Consider the following 14009-nt stretch of genomic DNA (forward strand, 5'->3'; position numbering starts at 1 on the left):
GTAGTACGAATCTATGATTAAATTGATATTGTTAATGTTTATTTATATAGTGCCATAAATTTGCATGGCACTTTACAGGCATCATGAAAGCAGCATATAACCTGCCAATGGTGTACAATCTAAAAGTCATAAAAATACAAACTATGCAAAATTAATTAAGTTATGCAGTTAAAATACAAACTGTGAAAACAATTAATACATATAATCAAATATAAAATCATAAAACAATATTAAAATACAGTTCCAAATGCTTTAGGGAACAAGAAGGTCTTTATTTCGAGTTTAAAACTAGCAAGAGAAGAGATAGTCCACAGATGTTTAGGGATGCAGTTCTAGGGGTATGGTGCAGTAAGTGAAAAAGGATGAAATAAGGACTGACAGATAAGGGGGAGCTAGGTGGTGTAAAGCTTTAAACGTTAAGAAAAGAAGCTTGTACCTAATCCTAAAAGGAATGGGTAGCCAGTGAAGAGATGCCAGAAGTGGGATGACGTGATCTAAGTGATGAGCTAAAAAGATAATCTTAGCAGCAGAATGTTGAACTAAGGTGGGACAATGAGAGCCCTGTCAAAAGAAGATTGCAGTAGTCAAGGAGGGGAGATAATTAGGGCATGAACTAAATTCTTAGCAGAAGAAGCCAATAGGAAAGGTCTAATTTTAGAAATATTATAAAGAAAAAATCGGCATGCCCTGGCTACAGCCTGAATCTGAGGAGCGAAGGACAAAAAAGAATCAAAAATAAAGCTGAGGCTATGTGCTTTCTTCACAGGATGAATCAGAACATTATTGACCATGATAGAAAATATATATTGTAAAATAGGTTTTGGAGGAAAGATGAGTAGTTCTGTCTTAGCAATGTTAAACTTTAAATGCGAATGAAGCATCCATGATGGGATAGCTTAGAGACATGATGTAACATGTTGTTCAATATTGAAAACCATACGAACTAATAATATTACCAAGAGATAAGGTGTATAAAGAAAATTACAATGGGCAAAAAACGGAGCCCTGTGGAACCCCAACTGACAGAAGAAAAGGAGAAGATACCTGACCTCCAGCTAGCACAGCAAATGACTAATTTGAAAGATACGATCTGAACCAGCTAAGGACTAAATCTGTACATCCTAGGTTCTGAAGTAAATCTAACGAAAGACCATGATCAACAGTGTTGAAAGCTGCAGAATCTCCAGTTCTCAAGGAGATTGAGAACTGACTATAAACCTTTTGACTGGGCCTGAAGCAGATTGTCTGTAATTTTTGTGAGAGCAGTCTCCATAGAGTGCAGAGGGTGAAATCCAGATTGAAAAGGATCCATGATAGGATTATTAGAGAGAAACTCAAGACAGTGTATGTAAACAGCACGTTCCAAGACTTTGGAAAGAAAGGCAACAGTGAGGACAGGATGATAATTAAAGGGAGAAAATGGATCGAGTGAGGACTTCTTGAGAAAATAGATGCAAACAATATTTATTCTGCTTCTCTATCACTATGTGGCTCTCCTGTAGCTTCATAGGAAAGTAAACGTTGCATTGCAGTCTGTGAAAGCTGAGCGGGTGTGCAAGGTAGGCAGGTGGGTCCTTGAACTCTGCCTCATTCATAAGTTGACTCCAGTAAAGTTCCATTAACAGGTGGCTTACTGATTGGTGTGCCATGTGACATTTATCGAGAGATCTGCTCGGTTAGCAGGCTGCTTCATACAGAGGGAGAGAGGGTCTTTGCTTTTGATGAGGAAATTGCTGAAACTCATGTCTCATTAGTGTTTCCTAAGGTTCTTTGGAAGCAAACAACAGTTTAATTAAAGTCTGACGTAAACACATTTTTGCACATTTTCCCTGCAGCATTTTATCACATTAGAATTGATCAAAATAGTTGCCTTGGGCTGACTTGAACAGATATACATCTGGAGCACCATTTGTGCAAGCTGCCGTTGAGCAGGCTACATACGCTATGCTTCACAGCAACACTCTTTTTTTGCTTTCCTTTGTAGATGGAATTACCTTGTTGGGAGATGCATTGATCTAATTTTTTTTCCAATTTGCATAAGCCTTTATCTCTTTGATGTGCTAGTACTTTAAAATTTATAACATAACACAGTCCAGACATGCATATTCTTTACCTTTATAGCATTATGCAAGAATAACTTCAAGCTTTTCATCTAGCCAAGCCTCTGTTTAATTCCCTCTACATTTTATATAGAAACATGTCTGGATATTATCTGTTATTACTATCATATTCACTTATAACTGTTTGATATCGGCTGGAGATTTCAACACTTAACATTCTTCTAAGAGCATTAAATATTTATTTCAAAAACAGCACATCAAAAACAGATCTGATTGATAATGGTGCTTTTATTCTGTGTTATTGAAACTATATGTTTTTATTCTGTTTCAATCATTCTTTGCTATTATGGTTTCTAATATGTGGTATATGTTGATCATATCTGCAAAAACGTAGATAACTGAGCTACATTTTAAGTGAGAGAAGGATATTACCAGAATTTTTTATAACATTGTTGATAACCATGATTTAAGGAAGATTAGCATATTGTGCTCTATTAGAGAACATATAATACTGAAGATTATATTTGAGTTATTTTAACTCACATCAGACAAATCTTTAAACTTTGTTCCACACCTTTATTTGTTTTACTGTGTCTAACATCTTGGTCAAGGAACCAGCACATTCCTTTCCATAACCTATACAAGCAGTTTTGTTCTGGCTCTGTTGTACACTGTACCTCTTACTCCACTGTGAATAGAATATAAATACTCGGTTATGATGTCAGTGTATGCTAGGGACACCAAAGAAATCATTTGAATTACTTCACAATACTAAGGACATTGGAACCTTCTGTGAGTGTTTCAGCCATTTGATCTTTGTGGCTACAAGTTCTGTATATACTGTTGATCTAGTGAATTCCATATTTTATTCCACTGTATTGGACATATTGCATTTCTTTCTTAAAATATGCAGTCCCTTTGTACATGTGTGAGTAATATATTATGTGCTATAGCAGGAAAATAGGTTTACAATAAACCTACAGCTGCCATTGGTATATCCATTTTGCAGAAATCTTAATATGTAATGGTAACTATATTTTTTTTGTAACTTTATCTTGAAAGCTCAAGCTTATGCAACCATTTTGAACTGCAGTCTGGCAATAAGATTCACACACATATAAGATACATAGCAGTAACAGAAAAAGTTTGGTCTCAGAGCAGTTTGGTCTCACAGCTGTACTTTTCTTGAATGGAGTTTTCCATAAGATTCCTCCCACTCCTGCCAATAATCTATAAACCTGTGTACTTTTATTTTATTTCTCGTTAGGAGTAATATTAATTTCTTTGTACATTTAATATTTCTTGCACTTACATTATGCATAAGGAGAGTTTCATAGGGGCTATACAGATGGGCAGCATGCAGCCGTCCCTTTTCGCCCCAGATCGGTGCCACAGCAACCGCATGCAGCGGCACCGATCTGCTCCTTGGAGGGAGCAAAAAGAAGCTGCCCCAAGCAGCTCCCTGCAAGGGGCGTCATAAGCCCCTTCCACACTTGGGGTGCTGTGGCAGAGGTGTGTCATCATGGCACATGTCATCTAGAAAGGTGCATGTCAAAATGGTGCCCGGGCAGCAGTGTAAGGGCTTGGAGTGTGCGGATGCTCAGCCCTCACCCTGCGTACAGCCCAGCACAAAGTGCCAGTCTGTATAGCCCCTTAGTCTACTTTTGCAGTGAAGTTGATCAAAGTTTTTACTTACTATTTTATCCATTTCACTTATTTTACCTATTTAGTTCATTTATTTTAATTTAATTATTTTATTCTATTTATTTAACTTAATTTATACTGGTCAGTGTCTGAAATAAAGATTGATTGATTGATAATCAAAGTTTGGAAAAGATTGCTCTTGGTGGCAGTGGCAACTTGTGGCTTTTGTGTCAGTAGGGCAGTGAATCAATGCTGGGTTTTACTTCACACTTTAAAGAAAGTATCCATGGTGGAAGCCACCATAGTATAGTGGTTTGAGCATTGGAGTACAGCTCTGAAGATGAGGGTTTGGATCTTTGCTCAGCCTTAAAAGTCCAATGAGTGACATTGGGCAAGTCATATTTTCTAAGCCTCAGAGGAAGCAAAGACAATCCTCTTCTGAACAAATCTTGCTAAGAAAACCCCATGATACATTCTCCTTACAGTTGCCATAAGTTGGGGGAAAATGAAGCCATACAACAGTCCAAGGTTGTGAACGTACGTGGGGGACAAAGTAGGTTCAGGAGCTTGGATAGCTCTTGAATGTTTTAACTAACCTCAGACCACATCCTCCCTTGACCCCCCCTCCCCCCCACACACATAGAAGCCATCCAGTGCTACTAGTTGGAGGCTTGTGCTTCCAACATATAAAGTTGCTGAGTTCCTCCTCCCCCTCCCCCTCTGCCCACTAACAATCTCTACTACAAGGAATTCTTCGTTAATTTTCTGTTTCAAGAAAGCAATGGATAATTTAGCAAAAACTGTAGTTTTTGAAGATGATTTGCAGAATGGGAGTGGCACTACAATCGATTGTCCTGATAATATAATTTATACTCAGGACAAGAGGCTGCTATCAGAACGGTCAGAATAGAGAAACAGAGTGGTTCCCAATTGTCAAAGACATTAGCCAAATCTGAATTATTTCACCTTATTTGTTCAAATTGTATGCAGAAAAAGAGTCGGCCCTCAGTATCTGCACAGGATCCGTCTGGAACCCTCTTCTGATACCAAAATCCATGGATGCTCAGTTCCCATTGTTTCCAATGGCAGTGCAGCCATGTGGCCGCACCACCATTAGAAACAACGGGGCCAAGGGCTCAGAAGAACAGAGAAGCTTCTCCTGTCTGGAACCCAAAAAGTTAACTCAGGGCCCTCTGGGCTGCCTCTGCCGTGCCTCTTCCACATTGTTGACAGCCATTGGTCAGAGGGAGCTTTCAATCATCTGGCCCTCCCCCCAGGTGACTGACAGCTCCCTCCAACCAGTGGCTGCCTCTGCGTCTGCCTCTTTCACATTCTTATCAGACGCTGGTTGGAGGGAGCCATCAATCATCCGGGGAGGAGGGCTGGGTGATTGACGGCTCCGTCCGACCAATGGTTGATGAGAATGTGGAAGAGACAGGGCAGAGGCAGCCCTGTAGGCCCTGAGTTAACTTTTTGGTGGCTGCACCACCATTGGAAACAATGGGACTTGAGCATCTGCAGATTTTTGTATCCACAGATGGGTCTGGAATAGATCCCACACGGATACTGAAGGCCAACTATATTTTCTGCATACAATTTGAACAAGTAAGGTAAAAGTATTCAGATTTGTCTGACCTCTTTGTCAGTTGGGAACCACTCTGTTTCTCTGTCTCCTGTTTTGACAGCAGCCTTTTGTCCTGATTATAACAATCAAATCAGCCCTAGAACAGATTGGGTCCTAAGACAGATCAACCCTGAACTCCCCCCAGAAACCAAGATGATTGTCATTCCTTGGCCACATCATAAGAAGCCACGAATCACTAGAAAAGGCAATAATACTAGGAAATGTAGAAGGCAGTAGAAAGAGAGGAAGACCGCATTCCAGATGGCTAGACTCAGTCAATGAGCTCATGGGCAAGAAATCTCAACCACAGGATCACCATGAGTCAAGGCCAACTTGAAGGCAGTTAACAACAACAATGGGACTTATTCTGCACAAAATTTGTGTGTGCTATATTTGTACAAAAAACAGCCTTTCCCACAGAAAAAGCACTATTATGCATAGAAAAAATGCTATTTTTCAGTGCAGAAATGCCACATATGATTTTATAAATAAATAAATAAATAAATCACCAGCTAAAACTTTTTCTATTCAAGCAGCAGCATTTTATGCACAGGTATTTTTTTCTGCACAGAAAATACAGATTCCTGTTCAGAATATGTTGTGTTCTGCACAAAACAGCCATGTGCAAATTTTGTGTAGAAGATGTCCTGAATTGTGAAATTGTTGTCATTCCATGATTCTTCTCTTCAGGCTTCTTGACATTCGATAAACAAGTTTTCCAACCAATTTTTGAATGTTTCTAATGTTCTTTCCATCCCTATCTACCACAACTTTATTTGGCTCCAAACGCTCAAATGCACATTTACATATTTGATGACACTCCTTCCCAATTAGATCCTTCTGGTCTACTGAACAAAATGTCCATGAGCCACTGTAAATTTGAATACCATGGACCAAGACTAAAGGAGACGGTGATGTTCATATTATTTATTAAGTCCTACCAATACTTTTCTCAGAGGTATTTGAGCAGACACATTTGGAAAGAGAATGCAGGACTAGATGATAAGAAGTGGCTTGTCCCAAACCACTACAAGGCAGAGGTGGGGCTTGAATTCTGCAGCTCCCAAGCTGCTCCTTTATTTCTACATTTGCTACTGCAACATGATGTTTATCTGATCAAGGGGAAAATATAGAGATTGAGAAACAGGTGGCCTAACAAAAGTCAAAAGTACAAATCTGAGTCAGGGCTGAGTTAACAAAAACCAGTTGCTCCAGATTACTCATTTTTCAATTAATTTTTATTCATTTACACTTTGTCCCTTCAAAAATAAACAAAAAACCCTCCACTTACTTTCCTTTCTTTGTCCTGCAGGCCAATATGGCTCTTCTTCATTGCAGCCCATTGTAACTGTCCTCCTCTGCCACCAGATTAAAGAGACAGCACTCAGCAATAAGGGCAACTCCTGCTCAATTCAGCAGTCCCACAGTAGTAACCAAATAGCTACCAGTACCTCCCCAAATTGTTTCCATTGCCCAAAATGCTTTGTTTGAGTTAGGAAAGCACAAAGCTTGGGTTTTTTTCTTGTACTAATAAAGCTTCCAACTATTGGGGGGAGGGGGAAATGAACCTATCATTCATTCCTTTTTGCCCCTGACATGATACTTTGATGCTCCATACATACCCTATTAAAAGAGGCACAACTGCTCCTAATACACTTGTTTTTCTCCCCAGACAACAGTACTAGAATGTTTTTCTTAGTGTTGAGAACACACAGTCAAGTAAGAGTGCCAAAAGCAAATATTTATTTTAATTTGTCAGGAGGCTTTTCATCATAGCCTTTGTTTTGGAATGAAGAATGTGTTGTGGCTAACAAACTACATTTTTGAACAAAATAAGGAAACTGGTGCTATTTGCAATTATTATGGAATTAAGTTCAGGATATCACATACAGAGTTTAGTCTTATATTTTATTTTATCACATTTTTGTCTTGCTCATCCTGCTTACATAGCTCTTAGATTGTGAGGATACAGTGTGACAGTACAATCCACTTTTCCTCTCAAAATCTCTGATAGGTAGATAGTCAAATGAATTGTAATAAAAATGGCTGTTGCAGAGATATTTTACAATCATCTGAGGCCATGGAATGATACTCGCCAACAGTAGTTGGACAGGCAGCCTTTTGTAGGTAGTGATGGATTCACTTTATGGTTACTTGTTTCATCTTTCTATGTTTTATCAGAGTATTTTCTGGGTATTTCCAAGAATTTTCTGACATAGGTCTGAAAGAGCCTGACCTTTAAGGAGCTCCTCACTAATTCTTCACTGCTGCCAGTTGTCTATAATCAGTATCCCTGCCTCTCCAAAAACAAACAAACAAAAAAACAGATATGATGGAAAGCTTCCATTATATTCAGGTTCCAAAGAAATATAGTATCATTTCTCCATGGAAATAGAGGATAGTTTTTATGCTGCTAGTCTTTCCACATATTACAAGGTTGTATTTAAAAAATGGAGAGCCATACAGTGAAGTGTGTGCATAGAGTCTGGGTCAGAATGAACATGGCAAGAGATTTGGCTCCTTCCATAATAGATTTGCATATGTATAATTCAACCTAGTAAGTGAAAGAAGTCCTCATACCAACAGTGTAACATTTCCATTTTTAAAGACTAAGTAGTTTGCTTGGAGTTGTTGTTGTGTGCCTTCAAGTAATTATGGAGACCTTAAGGTGAACCTATCATGATGTTTTCTTGGCAAGATGGTTCAGAGGGGATTTGCCTTTGTCTTGCTCTGAGGCAGAGAGAATGTGACTTGCCCAAGACCACCCAGTGGGTTTCCATGTCCAAACAAGGATTTGAACCCTGGTCTCGAAAGCCATAGTCCAGTGCTCAAATCACTACACTATGCTGGCTCTACCCCTACTTTATTAAAAAAAAGTTATCAGACAAAAGGCTCTTTCTTTCTGGTGGTATGTGCATTTTTTACACAGAGTACTTTAAGTCAAATTGCTCTTTGCTGGTAAAAGTTGCCTAAATTTGGGGGGTTTGCTAGGTGGGCATGAAAGAACAGTGCTTACTTTTGCTGTGCATTTAAATATTTCTTATCTTCTGACTAGAGACTGCTGAAGGAATATTAGTTGGTCATTTAGTAGCATGAGAAACAATGTGTGACACTAACATATGTATTGTATTGCATTGTCATTGCAGATATGTCTTCTCCTACAATGAAGAAACCTGAAAAGCCTTTGTTTAGCACGACATCTCCCCAGGATTCTTCTCAAAGAGTGACCACTTTCCCGCATCACCATCCAGGGATCCCAGGAGTTGCACACAGTGGTGAGGACTCAAGAATGATAGAAAAACTCTCTGTATCTAGTTAGCCTTTTCCCAAATGCAACAGTGTCAGAACCTTTTTTTCAAAGATGGGTAATGCATAATCCTTCAGATATTGCCAGACCATTATTCCCTTCAACCCTCACTATGGGCTTTGCTGTCTATGGCTGATAAGAGCTGTAGCCCAGCAACATAGGAAAAACCACACGTTCCACACCCTGATAGGCTTCATCCACTATTTATTAATGTACCAATTGGCACAATAGTGAAGGGAAAGATTTTTCAGAATTTCTTTGTACTTCAGCTAGAATAAATCTCTTGAATGCAAGAAAAACAATTCAATTCTGGTATTATACGTATATTGTATTTATAATTACAGCTGTATTTTGTAATTTTTTATTACACTTACATAACATCTTTCCTCCAAGTAGCATACATGTCAGATACACACACACACTTTTCTTTGCACAACAATCATATGAGTTGTCTTGTGCTAAATGGTAATCATAAAATTGTCAGAAAACATAATCCTTTCAAATATCCTCTGTGTTTATCTGCCTGCCTGCCTGCCTGCCTTTGTTGTTCTCTTCATTTTCATATGGACATGAGCTGAGAATTCTGATATATTCAAAGAGTTTTGAACTCTTGAGTAAATTATAAACTTTGAAACACATTCAGAATAATGCATTTAGTAACAGAATTGTTATGAATTACAAAGTACTGTGTGGATTGAGAACTTTCTGAATTCTTTCAGTTCAGCTTGTAGCTATGTGAACCATAGTAATGCACAAGCACAATACAGTAAACCACAATCTTAGGCATATTTATTGGAAGTGAGTCTTGGAGTGTTCAAAGATGCTCACTCTGGTAAGAGTTCTCTTACAGCCCAAAAATATAAATACAGGCTGAACTGTTTTATTTTGAAGAATTGAAGTGCAGATATATTGAAAAGATGATCTAGAGAAAGGATTTTTCTCCTCAGTATTTTTTAGAACACTTTTCCTTGGTGAATGGGAGGGGGGATAGCTTTTGGTTTTTCCTTCCCACATTCTAAACACAAAGGCACCTTATCTCTTTCTTTTTTCTTCTCTTTTACAGCCATCACTTAGCATCTGATTTTTAACTTCTCCCTTCTTTTCTGTGTTAAAGACATAACAGCCATAAGGATTTTTTTCCCATTTTGCCCTTCATACCCTGAACAGCTGCACTGGGAGAAGAATGAAGGGGGTTTGTAGGAAAGAGTTCGATGTGATTAGCATAAGTAGAAGGAATGGTGGGGAGGAGTGGAGTGGGCAGACACTTGTAGAGAAAATGCATCCTTGTAGATATTAACAGTAGGAACAAACCAGCCAGCCATATGACCCACTGAAGAAAACTGTTGCCAAGAAAAACAGAATAAAATGAAATGCTTTAAAGAAAGTCAAGATCCTACAAAATGTTTCATAGCATTTGTATTATGTGGTGTTGTGTTTCAATGAATGCAAAGTATTTTTAAAACTCAAGGTTCACTTCCATCATGCTCCTATATTACCTGCCTTATAGAACCGCATGTTAGTTTTCTAGCACGCCATCTGAGATGAAAAACACAGATGCTCCAGGAATAGCTGAAGCATAATTTATTGAAGACCATTCAAACAGAATGATGATAGATGATAAGCATGCTGTATTGCAACAAAGTTTTAATAATAATAATAATAATAATAAGAAGAAGAAACATTTATTTCTTACCCACCTCTCCCTATGGATAGAGGTGGAAAACAACAATGAACATATAGACAACATCAGTTAAAAGACATCAGTTAAAATACACATCGATTTAAATGACAAATAACATATACACATATTAAAAATCCACATTTAAAATTCACAATTTAAAAATCAACTGATTAAGTAAGACTTAACATTACAGCTGATGACTGTAAGTGATGTCTCCTAATATGAGGGAACCATGCATAATGCAATTGTCATCCTTTATGTACTCCTTGTCTCTGAATGCTATGCCACTTTTTATTGGTCCAAGAATTCCAGATTTTCATTTATTAGATCTCCTTGAGTTCATTTTTGTGCCAGATAATTTATTTGTTCACTCCCTCTGGCATGTATTTTGCTTGTAACAATGGCAGTTGTTACATAAACATCTTGCAAGTCCACTCACTCCTGAGCCCTACTGCGCACCGCTGGCACCATCATGGCTTGGCCCCCATGATGACACAGGTGCTGTGCAGCATCCAAACGTCGCCACACTGTGTGTATGGGTGCACCAAAGGCACAAAAATGGCACCCGGCAGGTGGACTAAAAAGAACCTAAAAGCATGTTCTTTTTAGTCCACATGCTGGGTGCCATTGTTCTTTTTAGTCATGACAGAAACTGCACCATTTGGTTGGTGCACCTCCTTGCAGCATAAAAAGAGGCGACTACACTCCACCCTTTTGGGGCGGTCTGTCAAGCTCAATGATTCCAAAGTGTGTCAGGGGTCTGAAATGGAGTGCTAATTACCAATCAGCATTTTCAATTAGTATTGAAAACAAGATCATTTCAACAGTATTGGCTGGATTGGTATGTAGATGCCTTCAGTACCATGGACATGGCATCATCATGATTATTCATTTCTTATCTTCCTCTCCCCAAGACTCGAGGCAGGGTGCACCATGGATTAAAATACAATATTTAACTGACCATTAAACAGCTTACGTTAAAACACATACACATAGCATTAAAACAACCATTACAAATTAAGATCACCCAGATTAAAATATGCCAGTTTAAAATTAATAGTTTAACATTGACTTGATAGGCATGCCAGAAGAGATAGATCTTTAATACTGTTTTAAATTCAGACAGCATGTTTAGCTGTTGAATTTCTCCAGGTTGAAGTAAATGTCCCCCAGAGGATGTGAGTATAAAGGGACGGATTATATGAACGGAGGTGATCTCATAAGTAACCTGGACCCAAATCATGTAGGGCTTTAAAGGTAATAACTAACATTTCGTACTTTCCCCAGAAACTAACTGGCAGCAAGTGGAATGATTTTAATATTTGTGTAATACACCTAAATATATCAGCAATCAATCTGGTGGCCATATTTTGAATTAACTGAAGTCTCTGAAATTGGTACAAAGGTAGCCCAATGTATAGTTTCCATAGCTCCAGTCAATCAAATCCATTCTTTCGCCCTTATTTTTGGATGCTGAGAAAATATTTGAAAAAAGTTCCTTGGTTACAGTGTATGGAAGATGTGTTTCTCATTGTCCCGTATATGGCTTTGTACAAATCCCCCTTTGTTGTTGTTCTTTGCCCTCAAGTCATGTCAATATATGGTGAACTTGTGAATGAGAGCCCCGGTCATCACTAGGCCTGCTCAGATGAGTCATATATTGCTACAGATGGACTCAGTTCTGCCTCCTTCCTTCTGTTCTGAAGTACACTGCAATAATTTCATCCTCCCTTATTATTCATTTTGGAATCAGGAGCCACTAGCTTGTACAGTTAAGCATTCTCAAGATATCAAACCCAACTTGGGACTGAAGAAATAAAATGGCACATTCAGCTTAATTTTGGTTAAACTAGAAAATTCAGTTTGAGACCTGGTGGCTTTAACCAGGTCCGAAACTGAATTTTCAAACAATTTAGCTCTGTTTCTAGCTGCAGGATCCACTGGGATAAAATTGAAGACAGCTCTTCTTTTTCTAAAATTCTTTGATATTTTAATATCTAGGCATTCTTGTTCCTAAAAATAAAAGCAAAGGAGGGGTTATTGCAACTGATTTATGGCAAACTTCAGTTGCTGCTAAAAATCAGCAGAAAGGCTTAATTTTTCAGATTTTCAGTGATATTATAAAACCGTTTTGTCCATTTATTTATTTATGTATTGAATTTATATCCCATCTTTCTTCCAAAATGTTATTTTGGCAGCTGAGCGGTGATTTGGAAGCTAAACATACAAAGAAGAGACACTTCTGTGGTCTTTTCTGGAATCTTAAGCTAATGATAGCAATTGTGTTCTGCCATGTGTTATTGGACTAAAACTCACACTAGCCCTTCCCAGTATAGCCAACGGCAAGGAATTATGAGATTCAGTTGGCCAGGCCAGCCTTACATAGTGGGGATCAAAGATCAAACCATTTCAGTTCTCAAATACAGTGTCTCCCACACTGATAACTATGAGAGGACCCTGGCTTCCACTGGTCAGCAAGATTTGATAGCTTCTTTCATCCTCGCATTACACTGTAGGATAACTCACAAAAATTGGTAGCAGACCTATAATATGGCTGAGTTGGGTCTAAAGAAAAATATTCCGTGCAATCAACATATCCCATTACTTCTATACTGAATACAGTGCTACCTTGGGTTACGAAATTAATTCGTTCCGCGGCGCCGTTCGTAACCCGATACATTTCGCAACCCGAAAAGGCGCTGGAAAGCCGCTGGAAAGCCGCTAGCCGCGCTTCCGATTTGAATTTCGCGCCGAAACGCGCCGAAATTAATTTCGTAACCCGAAAAATCTTTCGTTACCCGGAACAGTTTTTTTAAATCTAACTTTTTCGTACCCCGGAAATTTCGTAACGCGGTCAATTCGTATCCCGGGGTACCACTGTACTCCCGAGTTTCAATTTGGGCTCCTACCTGCAGGTACTTGGCAGTACATGTATCTGAAGCAAACCTTAACTTCTCACAAATGCTGATCCTCACTCCAGCTCCCTCTATACGTTTCTATGACCTTTGCAATAGATAGTTGTATCCCACCTAACTGTACTCACACACATAACCAAAAGCCCTAGCTAATGAGGGATTTCGACATTTTTAACGCCTGCTGCTTAGTGAACCTTGAGAAGTACAGTAATGAAATATAACTAGTTTCAGAATAGTTGGCATATATATGAGGGGACAAAAGGGGATTGCTTTTTTGTATAAAATCTTTTTTTAAAAAAAAGATTTTAAAGAAAAACCCTGATAAACACCACACAGTAATATTATAATATAACTTTCTTCACAAATACATTACATTTTTTCTTCCCATTTGCTGTTTAAATGTTGTTTTTCTCAGACAAAAGTTGTTCCTCATATAAGTGGAATGTGATTATTATGTATTGTAATAACATAATTTCCACGCCTGGTATAATAACTCTGCAATAACAGGACGTTCTGTACATTCCTTTCATTGCTAAGGACATTACAGTGTTTTTGGACATTACATACTATCTCTTGATAGAGAAATCTGTAAAGAAGAAAGAGAATGCAAGAAAAAAAATATGTATAGGATATGATACCCTTTTTGTTCACTAGAGATATTGCCATTGGTTGAGATATTTTCCCAGGCCCTGAGGTTGAACATTCATTAGCATTTTCACAATGGGCAGCTAATTATTCATGGTGTTATTGCTTAGTAATTATTCCCTACCCCCTCCCA

At 38.4% G+C, this 14009-nt stretch overlaps 1 protein-coding gene across 12 annotated transcripts in view; it reads left to right on the top strand.

Moving 5' to 3' along the window:
- Positions 1–14009, top strand: part of NFIB (nuclear factor I B) — a 328904-nt gene that overhangs the window by 260258 nt on the left and 54637 nt on the right. For all 12 annotated transcript variants that reach the window (XM_089489504.1, XM_089489520.1, XM_089489583.1 and 9 more), the window contains exon 7: positions 8475–8603. In XM_089489504.1, coding sequence (XP_089345630.1) covers positions 8475–8603 — 129 coding nt within the window. The remainder of the gene's footprint in view (positions 1–8474; positions 8604–14009) is intronic.

Source organism: Sceloporus occidentalis, unplaced genomic scaffold (genome assembly GCF_023333645.1).
Source record: "Sceloporus occidentalis isolate IW3139 unplaced genomic scaffold, rSceOcc1.0.p SCAF_1, whole genome shotgun sequence".
Lineage (NCBI taxonomy): Eukaryota > Metazoa > Chordata > Lepidosauria > Squamata > Phrynosomatidae > Sceloporus > Sceloporus occidentalis.